At 49.3% G+C, this 18,302-nt stretch overlaps 1 protein-coding gene across 1 annotated transcript; it reads left to right on the top strand.

Annotated features, from left to right (window-relative positions):
• Positions 1-18,277, top strand: PLEKHN1 (pleckstrin homology domain containing N1). The gene is made up of 16 exons (XM_074218797.1): positions 1-250; positions 686-788; positions 4,094-4,231; positions 5,677-5,757; positions 7,270-7,342; positions 8,493-8,617; positions 9,937-10,080; positions 10,310-10,390; positions 12,012-12,087; positions 12,773-12,930; positions 13,223-13,381; positions 13,725-13,883; positions 14,255-14,395; positions 14,575-14,781; positions 16,044-16,098; positions 16,495-18,277. Exons 1-16 carry the CDS (start codon positions 168-170, stop codon positions 16,677-16,679), a joined length of 1,968 nt encoding a protein of 655 aa, XP_074074898.1. The 5' UTR covers positions 1-167; the 3' UTR covers positions 16,680-18,277.
• The last annotated feature ends 25 nt before the right edge of the window (positions 18,278-18,302 follow it).

The following is an 18,302-nucleotide window of genomic DNA, read 5'->3' as shown; positions in this document are numbered from 1 at the left end:
CTCTCTAAGTAGCTGGGGTTCAGCCCGCTCAACTGGCTTCAGTAACAGCTCTGCCCCGCGGCCCGGCCAGCTGCACCCCGGGGTGCCGGGCAGAAGTTCCCTGGGACCCTCCGCCCCTCACAAGCCCCTCGCGCCCCGTCCCCAACTCTTCTCCACCCCCCTTCGCCATGGGCAATGCCAACTGTATCCCCCAGGCTCCGGCCCGGTTCCGAGCCTCCTTCTCCAGGAAATCCTCGCTCAAAGGAAAAAAGTAAGGCTTGGGGGGGCTGGCAGGGGTTGGGGTGTCCGCCGCAGGCCCGGGCCGGGTCCCAGCCCCCGAGCGGGGCGAGCCGCCCCAGGGAGCTGGGAGGACTCGGGGAAATTAGGACAGACTGTGGCTGGGCCGAGGAGTCGGGGTGGGGTGGGGGGCTCCGCGAGGCGCTTGGCACCCCTGCCTGTGAAGGGGGGTCCCTTCCCTTCCACCTCCTCCTGGGCTGGCTGGCCCCCACCAGGGGATGGGGGTGAGGAGAGGAGGCTCCCTCCCTGGACGCTATTTTGGAGTCCCCTGCCCACCTGGGCCCCCCATCATCTTCCAGCCGGGTCAGGGGCTCCCTCATTGCCTGCTTGCCCGGCCAGGGGCAGGGGGCGGGGTGACGCAGAAGGGAAGGGAAGGAGGTCGTTCTCTGAGCCTCTCCCCCCCCCCCAGACAGGAGAGCATAAGGCGTCGCGGGGGGCTCTTCGGAAGCCAGAGCAGCCAAGACGGGGACACCAAGGCCAGCGACAAGATTCTGTATTACATCTCCGGGACGGTGAGAGCTGGCGGGGAGGAAGGCCACACCTGTGGCTCGGTGTCTCTGTGGCTCGGTGTCTCGGTGTTCTCTGTGCGTGCTTTGTGTGTCTGTGTGTTTGTAGGTTTGTGCGGTGTGGTGTGTGTTTGTGTCTGTATACGTGTGTTTGTGTGTTCGCATGTCTGTGTGTTGTGTGTCATGTGCGTGTGAGTCTGTGTGTGTGTGTGTGTGAGAGAGAGTACGTGTATGCGTGCGGCTGGCCCTCGCTCGGGGCCGGAGGTTCCCGGGTCGGGGTGCCCGGCTCTCTGCCCCCCCTCCATTCAGCTCGGAGCAGCTGGGGCCCCACCCTGGGGCACCCCGCTCCTCCTGCCCGGCCCGAAAGTCTCCTCACACAGCGAAACTGCCGGGAGAGTCAGACTGAGTCAGTGTGCGCAGAGGGGGAGAGGGAGATGGGGAGGGGCCTCCACCCCAACCCTGACTCCAGGCCAACTCCTCCAGGAAGGCTTCCCGGCTTCCTCCCCCACCCGAAACTGCGGGGAAGCCCCGGCACCATCCCGTCCCCAGGAGAGCTCACACCCGAGTATAACTGACTGGGGAAGCCAGGTGGGGGGGGGGCCTAGCCTAAGGGTACAAGTAACTCCAGCCCCAAATTCAGGGTTCACCCCACCCCAGGAGCAGTCCCTGGGAGAGAACTTCATGAAGGACTGTCTCAGATCTTACAAGTTGGAGAGGGGGACTTGCCCAAGGTCCCCCAGTCCAAATTTTTTTGTCTTGGGGGCCTGAGCCTCAGTTTCCTCCTCTGTATCATGAGAGGACTGGGCTCCCTGGCCTCTGAGGTCTCTTGTAATTGTAAATCGAGACTTCTGAAGAAGATCCTAAGGGAGCTGGGAGGAGGCTGTGGAGAGGAGAGAAGCTCAAAGTCTCAAGGTGCCAAGATAAGGATGGCCCTTAACTAGCTGAACCAACCCCCAACCCCTCCACTAGACAAAGGAGAAAACAGGGTTCCAGAGATGGGTCCCACCACCAGCAGTCAAGCCTGGGACCCAGGTGTCCTGGCTCCCAGCCTACAGGCTTTCCATTATAAGGCACCTATACCTTCTGGCTCAAAGGGACCTGGGAGGGAGGAGGGGAGTCAGTAAATCACCCCCCCCCCCCGCCCCCCATTTGGGCAACCTTTACTCAGGATGCTTCAAGGACTCCTTAAAGGGGTAGTCCTCAAAGCTAATTCGGTCCCCTCCTGCTGCAGGTGAAATCCATTAACTGTTAAACTCAGAGGACATTTTCCTGTCTGTTAATTCATTCTGGGGGCCCTGGGGACTGTCTTTATTCCAATTGCTTAGTGATATCTGCAGGGACCTGAGACCAAATCTCTCTGTTGGGAAGGTTCTTGTGGGCCAAGGGCCTGAGGCCCTCTCTGTGCCATGGCAAGGAAAGGACTGCTTCTTTGTCTGGGACTATCCAGAGTCTTGGACCAGAAATTCCTGCCTCTTCTGTCTGCCAGCCCCACCCCCTACACATGCACACACACACACACACACACACACACACACACATACACATAACACTGAACATACAAGGTGGGAAGTAGGAAGTAGGAAGGGCTGTACCTTCCCCATAAGGCCCCTCAGGACCTAGGTACCTCCTACCTAGAAGCATTTAGGGGGGAAATCCTCTGAGGTGGGGGGCTGTTCTACTCTCTGGGTTCACCAACCTGGCTGAGTGACCAATGAAGCCTCAGGCCACCCTCATCCTCTCTATTAATAGCCCTATGTCACCAGATAGTCACTGAAGCAGGGGGTGCTGACCCTGCAGAAATGGAAGGGGGACATTGCCGGGCTCTTAAGGTCACCCTCTGATTGGAGTAAGAGCCTCTCAGTTTGGAAGTAGGACTCCTGACATGTCTCCATCTGCGCAGACTGTGGGGGTGGGGGAGTTGACCACTTGGGGGCAGACCTGTCTTGGGAGGCCCCAGGTAATCCTGGGAGCAGCCAGCTGTGGCCAGGGCCTGAGAAGTGACGGAGCTGAGTCAGATTTTCCAACGACCTTTCCTAAATTCTTCTCCCTATGAAAGGAGTGGAGGGCCAGCTTTATAGTTCTTATTCTCAAAGTCCATTTCTGCATCTGGTCACATTCCTTTTAAACATCTGAGGTTCATGGGCAACTTACAAGGCTGAGTCTGTGGCCTACTTTTATGCTGGTCCCCGGGGCCCTGAGCCAGTTCCCACGGGGAGTGGGAGGCCCCACCCAAGGGTGGGAGGGCCGGGGAAGCCAGCTCTTGTGTCTGTCTGCCCTTCCACATTCCCTGAGATTGCCCAAGCAAGGGGGGGAGGCCCTGGCATTAGAAACGCATCGGCCCAAAGCCAGTGTCCTGGGTTGCAACATGCCTTATTTGGCTACCTTACCCAATGCATGAAATCGAGGATGAGAGAGCCCTGGACCCCCCCCCGCCCCGTGTCCCATCCCCCAGTCACAGGCCACTTTTCTAAGGTTTACCTGTTTCCAGGCCTAATTCCTATGTGTGATTATGTCTATAGGTGTGTCAGCATGATAACGTATATTTGTGTCTATGTACGGCTTTCATTTATGGATCTGTGTCTAGACCTCTGAACTTTCATGGGCTCAGTTCTAGGGCTGGAAGGGATGGCAGGGATCACCTTCTAGTCCATTTCCTTCATTTTTACAGATGAGGAAATTGAGGCCCACTTCTAGAGGAGAAGTGACTTATACAAGGTCACACAGGAAGTAAATGACAGGCAGAATTCTGTATGAATCTATCTGTATGATTCTCTGCCCATGTGTGGCTGCATCTGTATGTAGGTTGGTGGCTATGTAACATGACTAGGTCTAGAGACTGGGGGGGTATAATATGAAAAGAGCTCAGGGTTCAAATCCTGGCTTTTCCTCCTTCTGGGGCTTTATGCATGTCTCTGGGAAAAATGAGCCAGTTGGAGGGAACAGTTTCTGAGATTCCTAACTTTGATCCCATGGTCTGAGCAGTTCTACAAATCTAGACTTCTTTCTTTGTATCTGTCCATGTTTAGAGATGATCAAATGAGAGAATATTTGTAAAGGGTTTAATACAGCAGCTGGTAGACAGTAGGCCTCTAATAAAGGCTGGCTCCTCCCTCCTTGCCCTCTTCCCATGTAGAGAGCTAATATGTATATCTGGATTTTGTTGTGTAACCTCTGTTCATGCTGGGTGTTTCCTTGTCCTGCTTTGGACTGGCCATGGTCCCCAATCTGATTCCATAGGCTAGGGGAGAGGGGTCTTCTTTTGTAGCCACTTCCCCCCCAGGCCTAAACTCCCAGGCTATACCCTCCTCTAGGACATTCCAGGCCCGGAAAGTCAAAAGGATCAACCCTTTCTCAGTATATACAAGAAGGGCCAGCAGAAAATGTCTGTGAGGAACCTCGGGAAGATGATCCATTATGCCAAGGTCAAGTTCAAGTTCCAACACTGCCCGGTGAGTCCTGCCCTGGAGATCAGGATTGGGCCCCCAAATATGGGTAGTAGGGGAAGTCCCAGGCTTATGAGCAGGGAAGCCTATCCCCTAGGGGTGATAGCTCCATTCCTCAGAGGACCAGGGAGAAGCTGCCAGAAGAACTCCTGGCCCTTGGAAGCCAAAGTTCATGGCCATTCAGAGAAGAGGATCCAATAAAGCTCTTTTCAGACCCTAGGTTAAGATTTCACATTCAGTGACTGGGTTAGAAAGGACATTGCTTTTTTTTTTTAATTAAAGTTTTATTTATTTTGAGTTTTACATTTTTTCCCCTAATCTTGCTTCCCTTCCCCCACCCCCCACAGAAGGCAATTTGCCAGTCTTTACATTGTTTCCATGGTATACATTGATCCAAACTGAGTGTGAGGAAAGAGAAATCATATCCTTAAGGAAGAAACATAAAGTATAAGAGATGACAGGATCAGACAATAAGATATCAGGTTTTTTTCTAAATTTAAGGCAATAGTCCTTGGTCTTTGTTCAAACTCCACAGTTCTTTCTCTGGATACAGAGGGTATTCTCCATCGCAGACAGCCCTAAATTGTCCCTGATTGTTGCACTGATGGAATGAGCAAGGAAAGGACATTCGTTTTTTAAAAAAATTAATTATTATTTTTCCAGCAACATGGAATAGTGGTTTTCAGGCAAGGTTTTGAGTTTCACATTTTTCTTCCCTCTCTTCCCTCCCCCCTCCCCTTGACAGAAAGTAATCTAACATAGGCGATATATGTATGACCATGCTAAATATAAACCCATATTAAGGATGTTGTGAAAGAAGAACCAAATCAAAACAGGGGGGAAAACATTGAAAGGGAAAAAATTATAACACATAAGACTACTTTTAAAAAATTGAAGATATGAAGCTTTGGTCTGCATTTAAACTCCACAATTTCTTCTCTAAATATGGATGGTATTTTCCATCACAAGTTATTTTTGATTATTATTGTTGAAATAAGTCCATCATAGATGATCATCACCCAGTGTGGCTGTATAATGTTCTTCTGGTTCTATTCACATCACTCAGCATCAGTTCACGCCAGTCTTCCCATGCTTCTCAAAAGTCTGGCTGCTCATGATTTCTTATAGAACATTAGTACCCCATAAATTCATATATCATAGCTTGTTCAGTCATTCCCTAAATGATGGGCAGCCCCTTAACTTCCAATTTTTTTGCCACTACAAAAAAGTGGCTATAAATATTGTTGTACATATAGGTCCTTTCCCCTTTTTTATGATCTCTTTGAGATATAGACCTAGTAGTGGCATTGCTAGATCAAAGGGTGCGCACAGTTTTATAACTCTTTGGGCACAATTAGCCAACAGACACTGTCCTCCATACCCTTTCCCACCCCCATTGAAACCTCCACCCTTCTCAGTTCCTTGAACAGAGGCTTCCCCCTTCCCCACAGGACATCAATGATTGCTACCTGGAACTGTTCCCCTCCTGTCTGTACTTCCAGGCTCATGGCTCTAGCGGCCTCACCTACCAGGTGAGTAGCAATTGAGCAAAGGGGTGAGAGAAGCCAACACCCAACCTGGGACCTCTTCCTCTAAGAGCCAGCTCGGCAAAGTGGGGCACATGTGATGGGCTTCCCTGAGCCCTGACTCTGCCAGGTCAGGCCTGCAGAACATTGGGAACCCTGCCCTTTCCATAGGGGTGGGTCCTCCATGATGTACCGATAAGGGCATGCAACACTCTGCCCCAGGGGAGCTGAAGCCTTGTTGGCCTTCTTGGCCTCAATTTGATTCCAAACATATCCAGAGCTGGAAGGAACCTCCCAGAGGCCTTCTGATACATCCCCCCTTTTTACAGATTATGAAACTGAGGCCTAGGGGAGGTTGAAGGGGATGTGAATGTTGGGTGGTAAAATTTGAAGCCAAGTCTTCTGACTACAGCCAAAGCCAGGGCTAATTCTACTGCCTCCCAAATCAGCAAGCAATGAAGTACTAACCCTGAGAGTCTCTGTGCTTTTTGATTTTGTTCAGTTGTTTCCAGTTGTGCCCAAATCTTTATGACTCCATTTGAGATTTTCTTGGTAGAAATACTGGAGTGGTTTGCCATTTCTTTTTCCAGCTCATTTTACAGATGAGGAAACTGAGGCAAATAGTTAAGGGAATTGCCCAGGGTTATACAGCTAGTGAGTGTCTGCAACTGGATTCAAACTCATGCCTTCCTGATTCTAAGCCTAGAATCCTGTACACTATGGTGCTACCTTAGTGTTCCTTAAAGAGTTTACATTCTGGGGCAACTAGGTGGCACAATGGATAGAGCACCAGCCTCAGTTCAAATCCAGCCTCAGACACTTAATAATTATCTAGCTGTGTGACCTTGGACAGGTTACTTAACCCCACTTCCTTGCAAAAACAAAAAACAAAACAAAGAGTTTACATTTTAGCCTTTTAGCCCCCCACTCATACAGTAGCTCTCAGAAGCCTCATTTCCCCACTGTCATCATCTGTTGGAACTGCCTCTGCTAATATCCAGCCTTCCAGGAGAACAGGACTTTGCTTAGCCTTAATCTGTCTTTATCTTATCCTCAAAGCTACCTTGATGGAAATGAATTGACCCTGTACTTCGTCACAGTGATTGTTAATTATGCCTAGGATATAAATAGGGGAAAAGAGGGAGCAACTAGATGGCACAGAGAATAAAGCATCAGCCCCAGAATCAGATGAACCTGAATTCAAATTCAGCCTCAGACACTTGATACTCACTGTGTGACCTTGGGCAAGTCACTTAACCCCATGTCCACCCCCAAAAAAGTTTATAAAAAATAATAAATAGGGAAGAAGAGGATTTTCTTTGGCCCCTACCTCACCCTCTCCCCAGGGCTGCCAAGCCTTTTCTGTCCCTCCTGTGCCCCTAGTTTTGCAGTTCAGGACAGTCCTGCAGGAAGGGATGGATCAAGGCTAGGGGAAGGTCCAGTTTCATCCCTCTGTTCTCTTCCTTGGGCCCCAGAACCCTTAGCTCCTCCCTTCTAATTCAATTTGTACTTCTCCAGGGGTTGCTTCCACTAACTGACTTGAACATCTCTAGACTAGAGATAGAAGGAGAACATGCCTTCCAGATCACAGGTAAGGGAAGACATGCCTTTGAGATCACAAGAGGCAAGAGCAATTTGGGGAATATTTATCTGGAGCCTCTGGTAATGACCATTATGCCAACTCATCACTAGCCTACCATCTTTCCCTTGGTCTAGGCCTGTCCTCCTGAGCCACAAAGAGAGATTAGTGGACCCAAGGGCAGGGCACTGATCCAGAGTAGGATTGGGACATCACTGGGGGGGGGGGGCAGTGGAGGACCTAGCAAATGACTGTGATCTCGGTTAAATATTTGCACTGATTTGGATCCTGACCTTGGGTCAGTGATGCCTAGGACTACTGACAAGGGTATTAAATGGAAACACTAGTTGGACCATGCTTACTGAGGATGCTGACCAAGGCAGCGACATAGACTTGAAGCATGTGATTATCAAGGGAGATGGCCAGGATGTTGCATGAGGACACTACACTAAGATCTACAGAAGATAGGGTGTGTAGATAGGACACTGACCTAGGTGCCTAACAAACAGGTGTTAGAAATTCAGTGGCATGTTCTGATTGGCCTAGGCGGAGGTGAGATGTGGGCTATGCAGGGACATCATTAGGCTCGGATTAGCTATAGCCTGGGGTGAAGGGTGGGGTGCTGGCCACGGTGCTGACCATGAGTTACTGACTCAGTGGCAGTGCAGACTAGGACACTGGCTTAAGTACTGACGTCTCACTCACTGACCCATAGTGACCAAGGACGCTGACTCAAGTCCTGGATAAGGATGCTGATGAAGGCTGTCCGGTTTACCAGTTGACACTGGAGTCACTCAGTCAACAATTGTGACTTGACGTGCTAGCCAAAGTTCTGACCAGCAGGAAGCTCTTTGGAGGCCATCTTGGTTCTCCCAGGGAAGCTCAGAGAATTGAGGCTGCCTGTGGAGCTAGCTAGGAGTTAGACCCTCTGGGTCTTCTTCTGGGCCCTGAACCTGGTGATTGATGCTCCCTCTTCCAAACAAGCAGGAAATGAGCAGTTGGGTGGAGCAGGTCTGAGAACAGGATGAGGGTTGGGCAGCTGGTTGGAGGAGGAAAAAGAGGGGAGGGAGCTGGTGGCCCAGGAAAGGGGATATGGGGAAATTGGCTGACCCCAGGCTGGCCAGTGACCTCCCCATCCTTCCCTGCTCCCCCATTTCCCAAGGCCCCTTGCCATCTCCTCTTCTGGTATTCTGTCCCAATGAGACTGAACTCCGTCGCTGGTTTTATCACCTGGAGAAGCAGATGGATCTTGTAAAGGGGCCCCAGTGTCCATCCCTTCGGTTTCAGGTGGGTGCTCCATGTCAGCCTCCCTCCCCCTCCCTTTTAGCCTGTCTAAGAAGAGGTAGCTTCTGGGAATAGGGAGTTGATATTTGTCCTGAACTCTGCCCTCATCTGACTTTATCTGGAGTACTGTGTACATTTCCAGGTGTCATAGATTAATCTGGGGCACGTCCAGAGGAGATGGAATATCCTTGCTGAATAACGATCCTGCTGAAGGATCTTAAAATTTAAATCCAATGAGGATCAGTTGAAGGAACTAGTCATGTTTAGTGGAAAGAAAAGCAAATTCAACATTGATAGAGTTGCAAAACGCTATAACCATGTTGGAAACCAATTTGGAATTATGCAAAGTGACTAACATGTTCTCCAAGGAAATTATTGGTAAGAAAAAAGCCCCCATATACTCCAAAATATTTAGAACAATTCTTTTTGTGATAACTAAGATTTGGAAACCAATTAGATGGTCATCATTGGGAATGGTCAAATAAATTGTGGTATGTGAATAGAATGCAATACTACTACTGCAAGAAATTCTGAATGGAACAAATACAGAGACAATGAAGTCTGCAGATCAAAGGGAACAATATAGAGAGTAACTACAATAATGCAATTAGAAAGAATGATAGTTCAAAAAATCAAAAGTAAATGGAACAAAGTTATAAAGACCAAGTGGGCCTTGAATGAAGAGAATTGTAAAGAAATCCCAACCTGTCTGTGTGGAGGTGGGAATTCAGGATATTACATATTAGGTATGTTTTCAGACTTTCTCAATATATTGATCATTCATGTTGATTTTTTTATCCTCTCTAAGGAAAAAAACATTCTTTGTCATATGGGATGGCTCTTGGGGAGGGGCAGGGTAAGGGAAAGCAGGAAGTTACCTGGGATAGGATGATGATGTAAGAAACAAAACATCAATAAAAATTATTTTAAAGAGAGAGAGAGAGAGAGAGAGAGAGAGAGAATTCACTGAGTTACAAAAGCTATGTTGAAGTTTCGAGATATTATACTTTCTCCTGAGTCAGGAGCAACAGACGGAAGTTGTAAAAAAGGCAATCCTAGGCATGATGTCAGGGAAACTTTCCTAGCAATGAAAGCTAGATATCAGTGACCTACCAACCTAGAGAGAGAGTGAGATCACTGTTCTTGGAGGTCTTCAAGGAAAGGCTGCATGATGAATTTGGGGGGGTATATTACAGTGAGGATTCCTTTGGTATCTGAGAGGTGTGGGAGGGCCAGATCCCTTCCCATTCTCCAGTTCTGTGCTTTGTTGATTGCTTCAGGTTCAAGTCCTGTAACTGGCTCTTCCCATCTCTGTCCTTAAGGGTCATTCAGAGGAGAATCATCTCTGCCCTCTCCCATGGGCCCTCCAGCACCAACCAGTTCATCACTGGGAAGGAACGAGTCGAGAGTCTCTGGGAGATGTGATCTGTGCCTCCAGAGTGAAAATGCAACATCTGCCTTTCCAGGTGAGAATGAAAACAGGTTGGAGGGGAGCAAGGAAAGAAGAGGGAAGGAAAGCTAGAAAAGGGGGAGAGGGGAGAGGGATGGGATGGGAAGGGTAGGAGGGTGCAGCACAGAGATGGGAGGGGGAGGACACTAACCCCCTTCCTTCACCCGAATTTATGATCAAGCTCTGCGCTAGCTGACATCATCCATGATTTTCCAATTCCCTTCTAACTTTCTCTGACCTCTCAGGAGCAGCACAATCGGATTCTAGTCCTCTACCCACATACACTGGTCATCCTGACTGAAGATTCTGATGGACTGCACTTCAAGGTAGCCCTAATGCCCACTCCCACCCTCACCTCTGGGTCTTGATCATAGTACTCAGTTACCCCTGGGCATTACCTCTCCTTCTTCTAGGCTGTGCCCCTTTGGGTAACACTAAGTGATGTTTCCATAAGCCTATAGAAGTTCCATTCTCTAGTTTGAACCTCCCTACAACCCAGTGAGGTAGAACTGCAGCTATCATCCCCATTTTGTAGATGAGGAAACTGAGACTCCAAAAGGTTTATCTACTGTCTGTGTCTTCCCAGATTATACCCCTTCTCTAGATCTCCTGCCTGTCCCCCTCCCCTCCCTTCCAGAATCAGATGGATGGGTGGGGCTATGGGGAATGATTCAAATTGAAAACCAGAATTTCAAGATTGGTCTTAGTAAGGGAGGTTCCTACCGGGCCCAGTTTATTTGCCTTCCCTGGGCCCAGGCTTGTGTAGAGGGGGCCTCTGCTCCCCTGGAATCCCTGGGGGTGAAGTGGGTCAGGACCGACTATGAACTGACCCTGAACTATGGTCCTGTGCCATCTTCATCTCCCAGCCAGGGTCACCAGTTTTCTGGTGATTCATTTCCCTCCTTTCCTTCCCATGTTAAGGAAAGCAACAAAGAAAGGATTAACCTAGAGCATGAAGGATTAGTTTATATATCTCAGAAGGATTTCCTGTCCAAGAGATGTGTAAGTCACTGGGTTAGGGCCTGACAGAGAGCAAGGTCAAAAGATTCTTTTTTCTTAGGTATTCATGGGCAGGTGAGACCTGCTCAAAGACAAAGGGATAGACACATTGACCCTCATGGATGCTTTAATCCTGGGGACTTTTCTGTCAGGTCAATGACCAAGACTGTAAGTGGAGATTGTCTCCAGAGCTGAACTGGCTTCCCATAAAATGATTCACATTGATACTAATAAATTAGCATTGACATTACATAAAAGGTGCGCAAATCCCTTCTTCACAAATCTCTCAGAATAACTAAGAGATAGACATTTGTTGTTATTATTATTATTATTATTATTATTATTATAATACCCATTTTATGTCTGTAAGTGCCTTGTCCCAGGGACACAAAGCTGATGAGGGTCTGAGGCTGAATTTGAAATGATCTCAGGGATTCCAACCTTGGCACTCCATTCAACCCCCCCCCAACTTCCCCTTTAATAACAACAGCTGGCATTTTCTTAGTTCTCTGGGTTTGCAAAGCTAGTTATCATTGGATCCTAAAATATAAGCAAACAAACAAATAAATGTTGTATCCTTAGAACAATCTTTCAAAGTAGATGCTATGATCCCCCTTTTACAAATGAGGAAACTGAAGAAGCCCAAGTGAGGTTAACTGAGATGCTCAGTAGGCTCACATGTCTAGTACTGATTTGAATTCATTTTTCAGACTCCCGAGTCCAAAATTGCTAATGACCAGTAGTCATTACAATATATTATAATAATGACCATTGACCACAAGTGATTCTTTAGAATGAGTCAGTATGAAGAAATCTTCAATTGCCTCTCCCCAATCAACGTCAGAAAAATGAGCTAAGACTTGGAGGAAAAACAGGAAAATGGAATCCTCTTTTGTCCTCCTGGCCTCCCTCTCATTAGACCTAATGCTGCCCCTTGTCTTTCCTAAGGGGGAGCTTCCACTCAACTCAATCCATCTCAACTTTGAGGAGAATGACAAACAGATCCGGTCCTTCCTGATAGAAGGTTGGTGAACTGAAGCCTCCCTAGACCTTGGATGGGACCAAGGGCCCAAAGACCTTCAGTCCCTTTCCTCCTTTCAACCTGTCCTTATCTCTGGTACCTTCCCAGTTGCTTCCTCTGACCCCATACCCACCCTATCTTCTGGTCCCATAGTTATATAATGAGTGGAGACTTAGTCATTCTTCCTCTCTCATTGAGCAAGGAAGGTGGGGGGGGGGGAGGCAGTCTGGGCCCAGGGCAGGGGAGGAATCTCAGTAGGATCAGCTGGATGAGTGACATTCTTGCTTGGGGTGTACCTGGTCTCTCTGGCTGCTATCTGGCTATCTGCCTCTATGAGTCTCATAAGTTTGCCCTGGATTTCGGGAACATCCTGATAGTCCTAAACTCTCCTCTTAAAATGAAGCAGGGTCAGTAAATCAGAGCTCATTCCTGGGTTCACTCTGCCAAGGTAGTGTTGGATCAGGGACTCAGAGATCATTCTTGGGGCAGCTACTCAACTACCACATCCTAATATTGGGGGGCTTCTGAACATAAGCAAAATTGGATCCTGGGATCATAGATCTGTTATTAGGGTTCTTTAGAGAGCTTACCCCAGACTGGTCTCAGTGTGAAGGAACCTTCATTCCAAGAGAAGGAGCAGCAATAGAGATTCCAGGAGGAACCCATGTTGTATGTCCAACCTCCATAGGCCGTTTCATCAATAGCATTCGAGTACTTTGTGCCAGCTATGAAGACTACCAAGACTGGTTGCTTTGTTTTCGGACTATCCACCACAGAAGAGGGGGCTCCTCTACCCGCTCAGGTCCTGAGACCTTCCAGGGTCCACGGCCACCCCTTCCCACACAGGTGAGGAAAGAATAGTTCAGGCACCATGGGACTAGGCAGGCGCAAACAAGAATGAAACTTGAGAGCCTCTATTCAATGTGAGCTCCTTGAAGGCAAAACCAATTTTGGTCTTGTCTTTGTATTTTCAATGCTCAACACTGTCCTCTGGGAGTTAGCCAGAAGTGGTGAGCAGACAGGGAGGACAGCAAAGATCTGTAGGCTCTGCCTGGGAAGGTTTGGGGTAGGTGGAATGTGTGTGTGGGGACATTCCTTCCTCTCTGGGTCCAGCCTAACACCACACTACTTGGCTCAGTTCACAGTTGGTGGGCGAGCATCCTTTACCTCTGATGGCCAGACCAACTCCTGGGCATCCACAGGGTTTCCATCCACCTCCTCCCACACCAGCAGTTCCCTCCCTGACTACCCCATGATGCCCGACAACTTCTCTGTTGAAGTGGACAGAACCCCATATGTGAGTGACATAGGACCTAATAGGTCAGATTTGACTTCTGGGAATGGAGAAGGGCTTCTGGTAGGGTTTGGGTCTAGTTGACATGGGGGCGGAGAGGTTTGTGAGGTTGTCTGAGATGCCTAAAAGAAGAGAAAGAGCTAAGGCTGCCCATGTGCCCCTAAAACAAATTCTCTGGCTCCACTTGTCACCCTGGGTAGGGACTGAAGGTCCACAAGACCTTGGCACCAGAGTGCTTCTTGTTCTTAAGTTCCAGAGGCTGAGGCTGCAGAACCTGGTGGTGGGGAGCATCTATCCCTCATTTGATTAGAAGAACACTTAACTTTATCCCTTTCTGTATCTCCAGGGCCTGTCCAACCTCAGCAACTCCAGTTTGGGAAGGCGTCGGGCAGAACTGAGACGGAGGGGTAGTGGCCGCTCATCCAAGGGAAAAGGCACAGGACAGTCAAAAGGGGAGGAACCAGTTGTCAGGGCTCCCCTGCATCTGGATCTGGGCCTCAACAATGTAAGGGTCTGCTTCAGCCCCCATCCTTGACTATCTTAACTCATCCCTGGCTCTTCCTTAACCCCTTTTCCTTTTTTGACAGACCATCCTATACTTCCTCTGCCTCTGTCTCCCTGTCTCTGACTCCGTATGGCTTCATATCTCCCCCATTTGTCTCATGTTGTCTCCCTGTGTCTGTCTCTCTCCTGGTCCCCAAAGAATAGCTGGCAAACAAGTGTGGTACTAGCTGGTAAAGGGAGGGTTCAAATAGCTGCCATGTTACCTGGTCCCCCAGCTCAAAGCAGGTAGACATCACTGCTGATGAAAGGGAGCCAAGGAAGCCATCACCAAGCATGATCACCCACACCCCCTTCACCCAACTTCTCCTGCAGCTAAACCGGAGGAGTGTAGAAGGCAGTGAGGAAGCAGCAGCTGATACCTCCGAGAAACCCCAGTCCCCACTGTATGCAGATCCCTATACCCCAACCTTCACTACCCACAACAAAATCACAGACGTCAGTAACCTGGATGAGGTCAGTCCTCCAGTGAACATGGGGAGGGTTCTGTTAAACTTGATCTGATTCATGTCCAAGGCCTACATCCCAGGGTCTTGGTCTAGACTGGCTCTGGGGAGCCTTAAGTGGGTGTCCCTGGCTCCCAGCCTTCTCTGGTTCATCATCAGGACCTGATGGAGACTTGATTTTTCTCACAGTTCCTGGTAGCAGCAAAGAGTTGTGTAGGCCAAGAACCTCTGAACAACTTCCCCACTATCCCCGTCTCCATCCCAGTGCCTGTCCCCTCCCCCAGCTCACAGCCCCTTCAGAAAAAGCCAGCTCATCAGCATTGGGAGCCTCAGAAACAGAGAGGCTCCTTCAAAGTCCGGGGAGCTGGGCCTCTGGATCCTTCCCGACCCCGTCAGGTGAGTAGGGGCTGACTGAGAAGGGGCCTTGGTCCTGACCTGGAACCACAGGGGGAGAACAGTGTCTGAAGCTGGGGGTACAGGTGGAGGGGAAAGACGCAGAGATGGAGATTCATATGAAGAGATGCAGACAGGTTTGGGGTCCCCTTTTGTAGTCTGGCAATATTTAGAGCCAGGAAGACCTTAGGACATGGAATACCATAGCTTGAAGGAACCTAGAACAGTGACTATTGGAGCTGAGAGAGCTCTTAGAATAAGGAATATTAGAACATAGAGTGGAGAATGTCAGAATTGGGAGAACCTTAGTCTAGAATATAGAAAATAAAATGTCAGAACTGAAGGGAGCGCGCACGCGCGCACACACACAAGCACACACTCCCACAATCTCACACACATACACACTCCCATATCCACATACACATGCACACACACATGCACATACTCTCACAATCCCACACACACATACACACTCCCATATCCACATACACATGCACACACATACCCACACACCCACAATCACACACATACACATGCACACACACGCACACACTCCCACAATCCCACACATACATACACACTCCCATATCCACATACACATGCACACACATACCCACACACCCACAATCACACACATACACATGCACACACACGCACACACTCCCACAATCCCACACATACACACTCCCATATCCACATACACATGCACACACACATACCCACACACCCATAATCACACACATACACACACATACACACACACACACACACACACACACACACACTCTCTTCCTAATGAGGTGCAGAGATGATTTTTCTCAAGGTCAAGCAAGTAGTAATAACTAGAATTTATTAAAAGCCTGCAGGATAGCAGGCATTGTGTTTAAGCCCTTTTACAAGGATTATCTCATTTTATCCTCTTGGCAACTCTGGGATGCCTCCCAAGTCCTGTTATTCTCCCCATGGTACAGATGAGAAAACTGAGACAAGCAGGTTAAATGACTAGCTCAGGGTCACATCTCCAATAAGTGTCTGGGTCTGGATTTGAACTTGGGTCTTCGTGATGCCAGCCCCAGCACTCTATGCACTATAGCACCCCCCCCACTCCCCCCCCCACAGTTGCCTCACAGCTAGGTAATAAGTGACAGAGATGAAAATCACATCCAGCTCCTCGGATTTCTGATACAGGACAGGATAGAACAGGAAAGGATATGATAGGATGAGTATCTCCACCCCATGCCTCAGTTTCCTACTTTGTCTCCCAGGTCCAGGTCTCCCCATCAAAGGAAGGTTCCCCTGACCCTCAGCTTCGACTCCCAGGTGAGTTCCCCCATTTGATGCTTAGCGGCTAGCCGCATGGGACCTTCCCCCAAGGGGTCCGATGCTGTTCCACCTCCCCATGCCTCTCCCTATCCATGCGCCTCGGTAAATGATTCCCTTCCTCCCATCCTCCAGCCACACCTGAGCTCACTTTCTCTTGGACTGATGGGTGTGGCAGCCCAGTGCAGCTGCCTCTCTTGCCCCAGAACAGTCGTTGACCCCAGGTTCTGGGAACATCTGTTCCAACTAGACTCTGACCCCCGCTGAAGGAGCTGAAGGCAGTTGGTTCTTCAGCCCACAGGCCTTTGATCAAGGTGGCCTGCTCCCCACCTCCCCATTGAAGCTCTTTCTTCCGCCCTCGCTCCTAATCTCACTGACCTCTCTGGATCTTTGCAGATGGCGGCTCCCCCAGAAGGAAGGGCTGTGAACAGGGACAGTCCTCCTCAGAGCCCCCCAGTAGCCAGAAAGACATCAGTTATGACAACATCTGGGATAAAGTAGGACCATCTCCCTCTTCTCGACACAAGTGGCAGCGCTCTCCCACATCAAAGACTGCGGGGAGGTTGACTCAGTGGATCTGACCTGACCCGAGGTCTTTTTTCAGTCAATGTGGGGACCACAAGGAAGCCAGACAGCCTAGCCTTCAGCTCCATCTTGGTGCTAAGGGGATGCCACACTGAATTTGGGGGGCCAAGGTGAATGAGGTCCTGGACCATCTCAATCTGCTTCTTTCTACACCCCCAAACAGCTGGGGAGATTGAGCCAGAGATTGTTACATTTTGGGGAGAGCTCAGCAGACCCAACCTCTCCTCACTCCGCTTTCCCAGAAATCCTAGGGAAGGAGGGAGCCACTTTTCTGCCATCTTTGCCCGAATCAATGAGATTTTGGGATAGGACCTTGGGGCCAGGGACAAAAAGATCTACCCAGGGAATCATGACTAGATAGATCTGGGTCCCTCAGTGAAGAATTCCTGAGTGGAGATAGTGGGGGATACAACTCGTAAGTGGCTGCTATTATTCTTGTTCCTATTCCTCCCCCACCCCTCCCTTTCCAAATCTGACCTAGTTTCGAGGGGAGGGAATCCTGAGATGTGACAATTGCTCTTCCTCCCTCCCTGTACCCCAAACCAAGGTTCTGTGCTGCCCCCTGGTGACTATCCACTGGGAGAGGAAAATTAGAAGTGAAGGCATGAGGAGTTAGTAGAACTAGGGAGAAATGGGAAGAAGTTTCGAGGATCATAAGCTATGGATAACAGAGAATGAGACAGAGAGGAGAAGGGGAAACTGAGGCAGGTGACTTGGCCAAGGTCACAAACAGCAGTGGGGTTTTGAACACAAATCTGTATTATACAATACACTACTCTAGGAAAAGAAATTACAAGGAATATCATGGGATGAAGGTGGGGGTGGAGAAGGCCTAGGTGAATCTGGGAAGGTGGAAACAAAATCACACATAACCCCCATCTCTGGGGGAAGGGCTTTCAGTGATGGGCATTGGATAGCAGTGGTCAGTGAGAAGTGGAAGTAGGAGGAGAGTAAGGGACAGTGAGCCATGAAGGCTGTGAAGGGTAGTGAGTTGTGAGGATGGTGAAGGGCAGTGAGCCACTGAGGAGATCAATGGGGAGCTGCGGGGGCAGTGAGCCAGCAAGTTAGTGAGAGGTAGTGAGTAATCGGGTAATGAGGGTCGGTGAGCAGTGAAATTAGTGGGAAGCAGCATGGTTGTTGGTGAGGAGCAATTTGAGGAAAAGGTCAATGCATTCTCAGCTTTGCTGGGAGGGGTGGGATTAAGTAAAGACAGGTTAGACAGAACCTAGAGATTCCCCCATACTCTCTTGAGATGGGCCAGGGAAGGATTGGAGACAACTCAGGAGGGGGACTGGTCTGTGTAGTCTTTTTTTTTTTGACCAAAGATTCTAGAATCTTCCTTTTGGGAAGCTTCCCCAGTCTCCCCAGCCAGTTCCAGAGATGTGGGAGGGACTCTGGACCTCCTGAGTGATCCTCTCCATAGATCACAGTTGCCCCTTAAATCAGAATTGAACCTGTGTCACAGGGTGGCCTCTAGGTAAATAGCCACCCACAATCATGACAGCTCTGTCTTGGGGAGGGGGGGTGGAGCTAATCCTGGGAAAATCAACCCAACAACCCAGAAATAGAAAAAGACATTTTATTGTCACCCGGTGTCTGTGTGTCCTTCCCACCCAACC

The sequence above is a fragment of the Macrotis lagotis genome, chromosome 1 (assembly GCF_037893015.1).
Source record: "Macrotis lagotis isolate mMagLag1 chromosome 1, bilby.v1.9.chrom.fasta, whole genome shotgun sequence".
In the NCBI taxonomy this organism is placed as follows: Eukaryota; Metazoa; Chordata; class Mammalia; order Peramelemorphia; family Peramelidae; genus Macrotis; species Macrotis lagotis.
This window is presented reverse-complemented; position numbering and strand designations above follow the sequence as displayed.

Coding starts and splice junctions, on each gene's coding strand:
- PLEKHN1 (XM_074218797.1), top strand. CDS start 168: ATGGGCAATGCCAACTGTATCCCCCAGGCTCCGGCCCGGTTCCGAGCC. Junction 251..685: donor TCCTCGCTCAAAGGAAAAAA/GTAAGGCTTGGG, acceptor CCCCCCCCCCAG/ACAGGAGAGCATAAGGCGTC. Junction 789..4,093: donor TGTATTACATCTCCGGGACG/GTGAGAGCTGGC, acceptor ACCCTCCTCTAG/GACATTCCAGGCCCGGAAAG.